Source organism: Hypanus sabinus, chromosome 3 (assembly GCF_030144855.1).
Source record: "Hypanus sabinus isolate sHypSab1 chromosome 3, sHypSab1.hap1, whole genome shotgun sequence".
Lineage (NCBI taxonomy): Eukaryota > Metazoa > Chordata > Chondrichthyes > Myliobatiformes > Dasyatidae > Hypanus > Hypanus sabinus.
In genome coordinates, this window is record NC_082708.1 from 58,203,145 (window position 1) to 58,215,154 (window position 12,010).

Here is a 12,010-nt window from a genome sequence, read left to right on the forward strand (position 1 = left end):
CTATCCTTCTGAAAGAGTGGAGTGACATTTGCAATTTTCCAGTCCTCCAGAACCAGGTGTCTCCACAATATCTTCAGCTACCTCCTTTAGAACCCTGGAGTGAAGTCTATCTAGCTCAAGCCCATCATCTTCCCAAACACCTTCTCCTTGGTAACTACATTCTCTTCTGTCCCCAACACTCTCAAATTTCTGGCATACTGTTGGGTGTCTTCCACAGTGAAAACTGACATAAAATACTTATTCAATTCATCTCCCATTTTTTTTTGTCCCTCATTACTACATTTCCAGTGTCATTTTCTCCTCTTTCTTTCCTCTTCACGTATCTGAAAAAAAAATTGCTTTCCTATTTTTATATACTTGGCTAGCTTACCTTCATTTGTCATACCATTTCATTATTTCTATATCACCCATGTCATTCCATTATATCTTTCAAAACCTTATTGCCACCGAGCGTTACATATGAGAATTCCATAAGCAGCTGGTCAAATATAATTCTACCTTCTGGATTTCTTTTGTGTGAGTGGTGACACAGGATAATGGGACAGAGCAAGAAAAGCCCAGGCTTTAAGCTTTTGATAATGAACTTGGAGACAAAAATTCAAATGGAAAATCTTTGAATGAAAGGTGTCACTACCACATGATTCGCAATAATTTTGCAGAATTGTTAATCTTGTCAATTCCGCTTGTCAAATGGAGATTGTGGCTCTGAGACATGCACACCATCAAAATTCAGCTAAGTGGCATTTCTGAAGTAGCAGAATATCTTAATTATCAGAAATAGACACATGAACAATATTACACACAGTGGATTCTGGTTAATTGAGGCACATCAGGACCAGTGCATTTTGGCCCCAGTTAGCCAAAGTTTCATGGAAATAGTTAAAATGCCACAACAAAAGACATACTAAGTAACAAATTATGTACTTAAGTGAACAAATTAGAACATTGCCAATACTATTACAGTACTACAACTCTGTATTAGTTCCTGATGCTTATCGGCAGATGAAATAATCTGCATTGTGCTTTTAGACTGTAAACAAAAACAAAATCAATGCAGATATCTAGTGCAGATAATGGACTGCCTTCATACAATGCTGTTGATGACGCATCCTCCAAATCTTCAATTTTCATTCTAACTTTCAAGATGATTGTCAATACCTTCAAGTTCTTCTTGATTTCACTACTTCTAGTTGGTAATTATTTCATTTTCAGTCAAGGCCATTGCTGGCATCTTCCAAGCCTGAATACTTGAAACCACAGTGAATAAAACAGCTCTGAATTATCTTGTTGCTTATTTCTCTCCATCAGTGACAAAAATCACAAACAAAGCCGATGCTATTTAAAAACTGCTCACTCGAAGCACGGTATACTGTCTTAACAGCCAGGCAAGTGCATGCAACTGATGCTAATTACAAACTGTTTGGCAACAGTTTCTTGACCCAAATAAGTGGCACTGTGTCCTGGATAAACAAAGGGAATTCCAGCTATTTTCTGGGTTAGTTTTTGTTCCTTAAGAATCGCCCCAAATAAGTAGTTGCCCCCATCAACTGAGAGACCAAATAACCAGAATCCACTGTATATGCAAGAACGGAGACATTTTTAAATTAGAATTTAAAAGTAATTCACTCTTGGATAGACGATCTATTAACATGAAAATACTATCTTGGTTCTAATGATTCTGGAGGATGACGCAATGTGGTTGATATGTGTACTTAAAAAGAAAGAAATTTCAAACAATAATTTGACTGCAGGAATTATTAAATTCAGGTCCAGTGGCTTTCCTGTCCAACATCACCTGATGAGCTAACTTTAGCAAGATGATGAAGAGAAGCAAAAAAAACCAGAAAGTAACTTTCATCTCCCTTTCCCAGTCTAGAGGCCAATTGCAGCAATGCCCACAGACATTGATGCAATAAAGACCAGATGAAAAGGCCTCCCTCAATCAGTTAGTATCAATGCTACCTTTCAAGTAATTCCTTTTAATTTTCATCTTAATAAATGACATTTATTTGTTCATCTCATCCCACAAACATCTCTGAAATATTTTAAGTTTACTTCTGATTTCTAATGAAAGTTTGTCGACCTAATACATTTAATGTTACTCTCTCGACTGATGCAGCTTGACTAGTTGTGCATTTTCATCGCTTTTTGTTTTTATTTCTCAGATTCTGCCAACTTTTCCTACTGTAAAGATGCATTTACTAGGCAGAACATTTATCCCTTCGACTAGGCATGCACTGTAGTATAGGGAGACACAAATGGAAGGGTGGACCATAAACATTAGGAACCTTTTTACACAAGGTACTCGTGCATGTCCTTAAGTTAGCTTAGAGAAACTTGGAATCAAATGCTTTCCTTTTAGGTGCAGGACATTAAGTTGTCAGAAGAAAGGAAATATTTACTGACTAAACATGCTTCATAAAACCAGTGTGTTTAGTTATGCACAACGTGCATTAAGTTGATTTTATTCAAGAAAAAAATGAACTTCAGGGAAAATACAGGAATTCTCATAATACACGAAGACATAAGTTAGACCACATTGGCAAAACGGTTTGAAGAGGTTTACTTGTAACTGTATTTCCCAATCTGCTTTGCAGTTAGACACAGTACACCTCTGTTTATTTTTATATCAGTTTCTTAATTATCAGCAGAGTTCAGGGTTATAAACATCAAGTGTACTTGCAATACAAAACTAAAACTAAAACAGATCATTTCAGAAAAAAACATAAATATATGTGATGTACATTAGTGTAACAAAACAATTTTGTAAACATTTTCTCGAACATAACGTGCATAAGATAGACACTGTAGTCATATAACAAGTTATATGACTTTCAACAAAGTATTAGCATTTAAAATTATAGGCATTTTTACCTACTCGGAAAGCATTGAAACAATGTGACGAAATTATTTTTAAAACAAAAGAGATAGTGGTATTTTAATACTGTTACACCACCATGGCACTTCTCATAGATGGGAGTTGCCAATCACAGACTCTGCTGAGAGGAAATATCTCTAACATCAAGACCTTTAACAGTGTTTTATTTTAAATCCAAAAATATTCTGCTCACAGTAAACCTACTTATGTCAGGAAGTTCCTACAATTACTTTCATAGTTCCACATGGATGGCATAGGAGAGACGAGAACAGGTATTAGAGAAAAAAGATCACAGTGACAAGAGTAAATGAAACATTCCCATGGTACACCTTCACCTCCTTGTACCAGACTGAGAAAATTTCACTGCAGAAAGAATAGCCTCTTCTAAGAGAACTAAGCCCTGTAAAGTATTGAGAACCTGTGCACATAACAGCATAAGGCAGCTGTTTACAAAAGTACCAAAAAAAAAGTTTAACATATCATTGGATCAATATAATGCTACTGTGCATTATTACGACAGTATAGTATATTATACACAATAGGTTTCTCAAGTAATTGAGTGACAATTCAACAGATTATTACTGTAGACACATTTGTAAATGTCTAACATTTGTAAAATAAAATTCTGTTTACAGTGATATTAAAAAAAATCATTCCAGAGCTGGAATTTTGGATCTAAATATGGGAAGATATACTGTATTGATAAGCAGTTTTACTACATTCTTGAAATTAAGTGTTTTTAGTGCATTGCATCTTAAATCAACCACCTGATCCCTACTACATATACAGTTTATTCTAATGCAATAGAATAGCTTAGTAAAACTATTTCCAAACTGCTATTTAAATCCAATTCTGCTGAGTAACAAGAATGTCAGTTGCTGCTGTGTATATAAACGGAGGAGCACAAATGTGGCTATTGCTTGTACCACACACAGAACAGCTGATTACCTGCCTCCTCATCCTACTTATAAGCACAACAGCTGACTACAAATTTATCTGTTTCTGCTCACAGCTGGTATCTTCCAATTACAAAAAGTTCACACAGTTTGCCTACTAAAACGAGCTACAATTTAACCAACAGTCAACATTTCATCCTAAATTTGGTATTAATAAACTTTAAATTAGACAAAGATGCAAGTTTCAGATACAAATAACATTAAAATGACTAAACCACCTCTTTTTCCTTTCTTAAACAAATGAGGTAGGCAAAATAAAATTTTTAAAAGTAGTTTGGGCAATTTATGTGTGCAAGATTTGTTAAACTGCTTTTGCACTGCTACAAATAGTCTAACCACGGAGAGGCAGCTTTAATACTGTAACCAAATGTCAAGTTTCCGGTCTGCCTCATACAAATCTCAAAACCTCGTCCACTGCACAAATTTCGATTTACTTTTTTAAAAAAAAGATTGCGAACACAAGCAAAACCTGATATACAGAAAAAGAGCAAATGCACCTTCCCATTGCAAAGACCTTCTCCCAATCTGTCATTCACATTTCAATTAAAATTCCAAACTTGCATTTTCTTCCTTTCTAAAACATCCATCACCTTACAAAAAGTCACTTAGAATGATATACATTTGAAAAAAAAATCAGATTCCCCTCACCCATGATACCCAATTCTTCATTGTCTGCCTACCACTGCTTCCTCTTCTCCTTTGCCTGACTACATCAGAACCAACCTCCCACATTCACTGGGCTCTTTTCTCAAGTAAAAAGCAGACATCTTAAGCCAAGGGATGATGTAATTGAGATGAGGTTTTGTTTTCTATTCTAGACTGGCAGTCACCCAACAGTAAAATTATCACAGCACCATTGGCATTGCAGCCTCATTTCAGTTCACTTTAATTTTAGTGATAGATTTGGGCAATGCATTACATCAGTGCAGTTTGTTCTCCAGTTGTTAATTCATTCAAGGCTTTAAAGATCTTGAGTAGACACTGGTTTCTCTCAAACCATGACTTGCTTTACTACCAGCTGAGAAGTGAACTCCTACCAAGAGTCATGAAGTAAACTTGGCTGCTTCCACCAGAACGAACTGATGCAAAAAAGACCTTAAGGAGAAACAGAAGATGTGACATATAAGCCAAGTTTGAACATACTCAAGTGTAATCATAAATTACATGTGTTTCTACCCACCACTGAAAAGACTCACATACCTTGTCATTTCGCTCACAAAGGAATTTTAGTCGCTGTGCTCTTTTGTGCATAAATACACCATCCAAATGCCCAGTTTCCACTGAACGAATTTCAATAGCCTTTTCTCCCCAACCCATAATCTGATTGGATCGGATATAAGCTGATTTAAAAAAAATTAAAATCATCAGAATTTCAAAAATGAAGATGTAGCCTCTGAAATCACTAGTAATAGATATACTGTATAAACCGAATTTGATGCTGTGATACAGTAAAGGATTTAGTGTATCATTTAGTTGAAAGGAATATAAAGGATTAGCAAGATGTGTAATTTAATTATGACTTGCGATGTGGGTGCTGTAAATATCTGTCATGCATAGAATTTTACTTTTCATTCAAGGATAAAGAGATAGCTCATGCAGGTTTGGGGATCTGACTGCAATATATGGCCTAATAACTCAAGAGAGAATTTTTAAATGAACAAGCTCTAGATAGGGAATATTGCAAACATGCTGTAAAGTGCTCAAGAGCTTAGAAATTATTTATACTATAAAAAGAATTTTTAAATTTTAACTATTATTACATCAAGAAAATTCAACAAATTATCTGCAAATATAAATGCCAGCAATGTGATCACTAATTTACATAAATGCATCTATTAGGTGGTTTTCAATGAGAGCACCAATTTGGCTTTTACTAGGCAATTAATCAATTTACAAACTAAATGATTAATATGATGCATTAATGTTCCATTAGCTCAAATTTCCCCAACATGTGCTTGACCATTAGGAGAGCGAAGTTCCACAATTTCACCTAGGAGACAATTTTATTCATCCTCTTCCTGTAGATAATCCAAAATGGCAATAATTGAAAGTTGCAAGGACTGAAGGACAGTTTTTGGTCAGGACAATAAAATATAAATTTCTCAGTTTCTAGATATTTAGAAGGCATGTTATAAAGGTACAGAGGTAAAGTATTACATAGCTTGTTGGTTGCTACTACATTCAATACAAGTGGATAAAATGAAAATGTAGCTTTACTTAATGCCATCATATTTACATACCAACAGATGTAGGCATCTCTCCCCATTGTAAAACCACATCCTTCGTAATTCTTCCATAGGTGTTAACATATACTCCTTCATCTTCATAACATACCAACAGTTCCATTCCATCTGTATTTGGAAGTATAATAATGGCATGTGGCTGGATGCTGCTTTGGATCTGTTGGAAATGGAATTACTATTTATTCAATTATATTCAAGAAGCAAACTTCAATCCACATGTATTGTTATTTGATTAAGTTAATAATCAAGCACATTCTGCAGTTCCATCCCAAATGACAACTGATGAACATTATGAGAATATAAAACAGACTGTTCATGTTCCAATTGAGATTTCTGATTGATGTATGGAATAAGAGTTCAAATTCTATTTACAACAATTAGCCCATTTAAAGAAATTTTGAGCTTGTTTTGTAAGTAAGAGTACTTTAACATTTCTATTGTTTTAACTAGTACACCACAATAGCAAAATAAAACAGACTCTATCTTGATCAAAAACAGATTCATTTTACTTTAAATCAAACCCTGTTCACTTTTTAATTTAGCTTAAACTCTGCTCTTATTACTATACAAACTAACAGTTGTTAGAACGTACAAATATTTAAATCCTATTATGGACCACAAATCTTTAAGATATGTTAATCAACACAATCTTACATGGGTTGGTAGATAAATATCATAGACTGTCCCAGAGTCCACATCAACTGCGTGGAAGCCAGTGCTCGAGCCATAGATCACTTTTAGCCTCTGCCCTTCTTCCACTGTGAGGTCTACCAATAATGGCCTGTGCAGCAGGTCTGTAAAAGACTGCAAGGAAAAAAAATTAATATTCAGGCTCACTTTTAGACGAATAATCAAAACAACTGAATTGAGATTTATATGGATAAAAGGCAGTCACCATATTATCTGTGAAAGTCTATAGACTTATTTAAATAACTCAAAACCATGACCTAAAAAACAGTTTACTTCACAATCCTGTAAGTGTAATTAAAATTACTCAAAGATTAAAAAAAACAATTCTCAAATACGCATCAATATTTACTCCAGTAATCGATTAGGATTAGAACTCAAACCAACTGACAATTGATAATCTAATCTGGCATTAGGATGTGCTCTGCATTGCATGAAAACCACTATATTGTCCTGTTCATCTGCTCATCAACCTACTCTTAAAGGGATAACCGCGACGTTCAACTCTTCACATTGAGGTCTGTTACTGCATCAAGATTGAGCAGGATCAGCTAGATTTTCATTGCCCCAATAATGTGAACATTATTGTAATGTCATTTGAAACCAAATCTAGCTTGAGAGTAAGTTTGGGCAGCTGGCAGAGGCCGGACAGAGAGCAAAACAGAAAGAACAATTGGACGCATGTTTAGGTATGAGTGAATATGAATGACAAACAAAGCTCCATTGGAGTGTTTCATGATGGTCAAGGAATGTAAGTGGGATCTGAAAACTCACAAACAGAAGCAGTAGGGAGTGTCTTTTAGGATAGCAGTAACAATTTTGACAGAAAAATACAATGTGAATGTCAGATTATTGAGTCATAAAATTTTTCTGTTAAATCCATGTAGTTATTATACTGACCATACATGCAATGTAAATAAATTATAGATGATTCTCTCAATGAAGGAACAGTCTATCTAATAACTGGTTTACCTTGCAGAAAATTCACACTATGAAAGTCACAGCATGACTCCTGCATATTGCATTTCATCTAAGAGTCAATTTTTAGACATGTAGGCATTCTATTGAAAATTCCCTAACATTACAGGCAAGTACTGTGACAAACAAACAAAGTGCACAGTGGGATGCACAATGAATAGGCTAGGCTATCATGAAATGGTCTAAAATAAGCCATACATAGGATTCAATCGACAACTACATGGTAGCAGCACAAAAGGGTCTGACGGCAATGATGTATTATATTCAAGATTAATTTTAATGTCTCAAATGACACTCATCCTGTTACCGCTTTGAAATGCAGGCCTTGCTGGCACAACCAGCCAGTTGTTTTCCATCACAAATTTCTCTCGAAGGTGACGGTGATCCACCTAATTGAACAATTCAGTCCACATTAGGGGAAATTTCAGTATTTCAACCCAGCAACAGTGAAGGAATGCCAATATATTCCCATCAGGATGGATTGTGACTTGGAGCAAAATGTTCCACTGGTGTTCACTTTCTGAGACCCGCTGCATTAATCCTTCAGTGTGGATTGTGGGCTTGGGAGATGCTGCAATCTGTAGTATTGGTAAACCGCCTCAACCCATCTTACAGATGGGATACTTTTCAGTCACTGTGGAGAGTGATGAAGTTAGTCAATGTTTAATGAGATGGATCAAGTAGAATGTTGCAGGAGTTTCAGCAAGCAGTGATGAGTGATCAGCGTATATAACTTAATTAATATCTCTGCCTAGTTTTATGCTGTCATGTTTGCCTGTTCTTAGGCATGAGAAAGCAATTGTAGTACGTGCACAAAATCAGAAATGATCAAAATGATGACATACAATTTTTTTTAAGAAACAAAATTCTTTCAGGATTTATTGTTTACCTTAAAGGCCATAAATTTGTGGTATGGCTTTGGTGCCCATGCATAGACTTCAACAGAATTCTTCAAAGCGATCACTAAAAACTTGATCCTTTCGTACTTTACTGGAAAAGGAAACAACAAGGAAACAAAGGTATCAACATAAGTAAAACAGCTCCAGCATGCAACCACTGGTCTAGTAAGGCGCCAAATTTTAAAAAGATCAATACGTGATAGAGCAGACAGCCATGGACTGGATGGCTGACATCTTTTTTTGAGACCATGAATTCTGGCACTCGGGTCCTCAGCCAGGGGGAACATCACCCCTGCATTTTCAATCTCTTACTCTTTGTTCTGCCTTTTTACTCCCCCCCCCCCCCCATCAGAGTGTGACCTTGAATTGTTTCACATTACATCCCATCTGCCCTGTCCTTGACCATTCACTTGGCCCTTGAAGATTTAGTACATCATCCGCATACTTCACACTTCCTTCCAGATTGGTATTACCAGCAAACCTGGATGTCTCCTCACCCAAATCATTAATCAAAACCTTGGAGGATCTATCATGAGCTGAACACATTGATGCAATCATGAAGGCATGTCAGTGGCTCTACCTCAGTAGGAGTTTGAGGAGATTTGTTATGTCACCAAGGACTCTTACAAGTTTCTATAGATGTACAGTGGAGGATTCTGACTGGTTCCAACACAGCCTGATATGGAGCCTCAAATGCACACAATCACAAGAGGCTACTGAGCATTGTAGACAGCATCTAAAGAAGGCAGCTTTATTTTAAAGGACCCCTGCCATCTGCGACATGCCCTCTTCTTGTTCCTACATCAGCAAGGTGGTACAGGAGTTTGAGTACTCACACTCAGTGCTTCATAACAGCTTCCGTCCCTCTACCATCAGATATCTGAGTGGTCCATGAACCCACAAACACCTTATTTTCCCCTTCCTGAATTACTTAATTCTTTTATAATCTATTGTAATTATTATATCTTGCACTGCACTGTTGCCACAAGACAACAAATTTCACTTAAGTCAGTGATAATAAACCTGATTTTAACTAATATCAATGCAGACAACTGGAGCTCTGGCATTAATCCCCATAGTACCCTGAAGAATTAGACTCACTCCAAACATGATCCAACTATCCCTACTTACTGCCTTTGTTAGTCAAATGTTTATCCATCCACACCAGCTCATCAAAAAACCTCATGTAGTATCTTATCAAACATTCTAAAAGTCCAAATGCACCATTTCCACTGGTTGCACATGATCTTTTCTGTTAGTTAGTTACAATAAATGCCCTGATACCAATTTCTTAGTAGCAGATTCTAGTATTTTTCTTAGCACGGGTGCCATTTCCATTGTATTTCTCTGCTACACACCAATCCTGAAAACGCTTGGATTTTTGGAAAGTGACATCCATTGTATTTCCCATCTCAATAGCATCTAACTTTGGCTGGGGTGATTATATTTGCAATGCTGAAATAAAAGTTAGAATCTCATAAGTTATTAGGTTTTAATTCTGAAATACACTGGGGTTTTAATTTTATCTTTGGTTGTTTATGATAAACTAACTTAAGTATTCAGGGCTCATCATGCACTGTTGCCAAAATTAATTTCTACTTACTTGAACGGAACTCAATCTCAGAAGCAGAGTACTATGCACAGCTACAACTTTGGATGTTGTTCAAGTAACCAAAAACAAATTTCTATCCCACTGTTCCCACTCCACCCCTTCTAATATGCAGAACGACTGCAGTATACCACAGCAGCTGTTCTGCTTTTGTAGGTTTTTTTTAAAATATTCGATCAAATAGAAGGTGGTAAAATGAAATCACATTGCATTTTCAGTAAGGATGCTTCATATTGTTATTCAGAAAAATTAAGAATCATTTTCATTTCTTCAATCTGCCAATTGTTCCGCAAGCTGGGGGAAGAGGCACATAATCTGCATTGCATCATAATAGGTTAGAAAATACATTGTGTGTTAGACTAATAAGCTGTGTGAAAGATGTTTAATAATAATTTAACATTTTAACAATTAATGCTCTGAGTGCGGAACCTGGAAGGTGTTAAAGGGAGGTGCCTGAAGAGCTACTATCAGTGTTAATAATACAAACAAATCTATGCCATTAACCTATACACATGACTCTTGCTTAAAAAAAATGTCCCCCCCCCCACAGAATTCCTATTCTGCAATCTGTTTTAAAAACATTTTGATAAAAATGAATTGTTAATGTATAAGAGACAAGATGGAAGTAATTCAGAATGAGCATTAAGATTTTAATTATTTCCTATAACTTTTATCTTAATCACACTGAAAACTCTATACTGGCAAATTCCCGGTTGAAAAATGAGAACTGAACTACTAAGGCAGCATAAATTTCAAGTAATTTCTATTATTTTGAAATGCAGTAAACAAAACTGTAGAAAAGTCAAGTCACAACAGAGGCTACAGTGCAATACGACTGTTTAATTAAATCAGCATTTAATGTCCAATTTTCTTGCTTTCCTCTCAAGTGATTGCAATAAAATGTAACCTTCTTCTGCATTTGCTCTTGAAAAGCAACGACCAAGGGAGCTGAACTTTGGTTAAAATGGTTCATAACAGTGGATCAGCAAGTTTCATAAGCAGCTGTAGAATAGTGATTCTTCTCCAAACACATCATAGGAGGCTTAATGAGCACATATCAAGCAATTCATATGCTTTCAACATAGTTGCATTTATTAGTCTTCCTCACAGTTTCTGGGGAAGTTTGCATAGCACAAAATTCCAGGAACTGAGCTCTTAGAGCTTTGGTGAGGCAATTTCAGGAACATAGCTGGTCCTGCAATGTACTGGCTACACATCTGGCCAAAGAAGACATTAGAGGCAAGGATTGAAAGGGACTAATTCAGCCTCAATGTAAAAGCTCAGATTTCCAAGCTTGCAAAATGCACGGCGTTCAACTTGAATTCTTTGTAATTGTCTGCAGTAGACACTCAGCCCAATTCAAGCGATGGTCCAGGTTAGGGCTTTCTTTAATGAGCATACAAATCAGCCTACTTGTTTCCGCTAGTGCTAGTGAAGGCTGTTTAATTTGTAAGTTTAATATCTGGCAGAGTCATCATTGCACATTGTATCCCATTTACGTCATTTGTCATCACATGCTCAGATGTGTGCAATTGAAAGTTTGGAACCTGTGGTTTGAGACAAGGAACTGGCAACTTGAACTTCTCAATTTATTTGAATATCCCATAAAAAGAGCTTGGGTTATCAATTGAATTTCTTAGATTCTCTTCCACCCTACTTATCACTTAACACTACCCTCAAAAAATCCAAAGTTGCCTTAGAATTGTTTCTCATCTACTCACACAGACATCACTGCAACTGTCCATCTAAACTATACATCT

General features: G+C 36.1%; 1 protein-coding gene across 2 annotated transcripts in view; it reads right to left on the reverse strand.

Moving 5' to 3' along the window:
• Window positions 1-2,430: 2,430 nt before the first annotated feature.
• LOC132391359 (mitogen-activated protein kinase kinase kinase kinase 4) overlaps window positions 2,431-12,010 on the reverse strand; it is a 268,779-nt gene continuing 259,199 nt past the window's right edge. For both annotated transcript variants that reach the window (XM_059964431.1, XM_059964432.1), the window contains 5 exons: window positions 8,632-8,732; window positions 6,732-6,881; window positions 6,075-6,234; window positions 5,035-5,174; window positions 2,431-4,929 (listed from right to left, as the gene is read on the reverse strand). In XM_059964431.1, coding sequence (XP_059820414.1) covers window positions 4,846-4,929; window positions 5,035-5,174; window positions 6,075-6,234; window positions 6,732-6,881; window positions 8,632-8,732 — 635 coding nt within the window. In that variant the 3' untranslated portion in view covers window positions 2,431-4,845. The remainder of the gene's footprint in view (window positions 4,930-5,034; window positions 5,175-6,074; window positions 6,235-6,731; window positions 6,882-8,631; window positions 8,733-12,010) is intronic.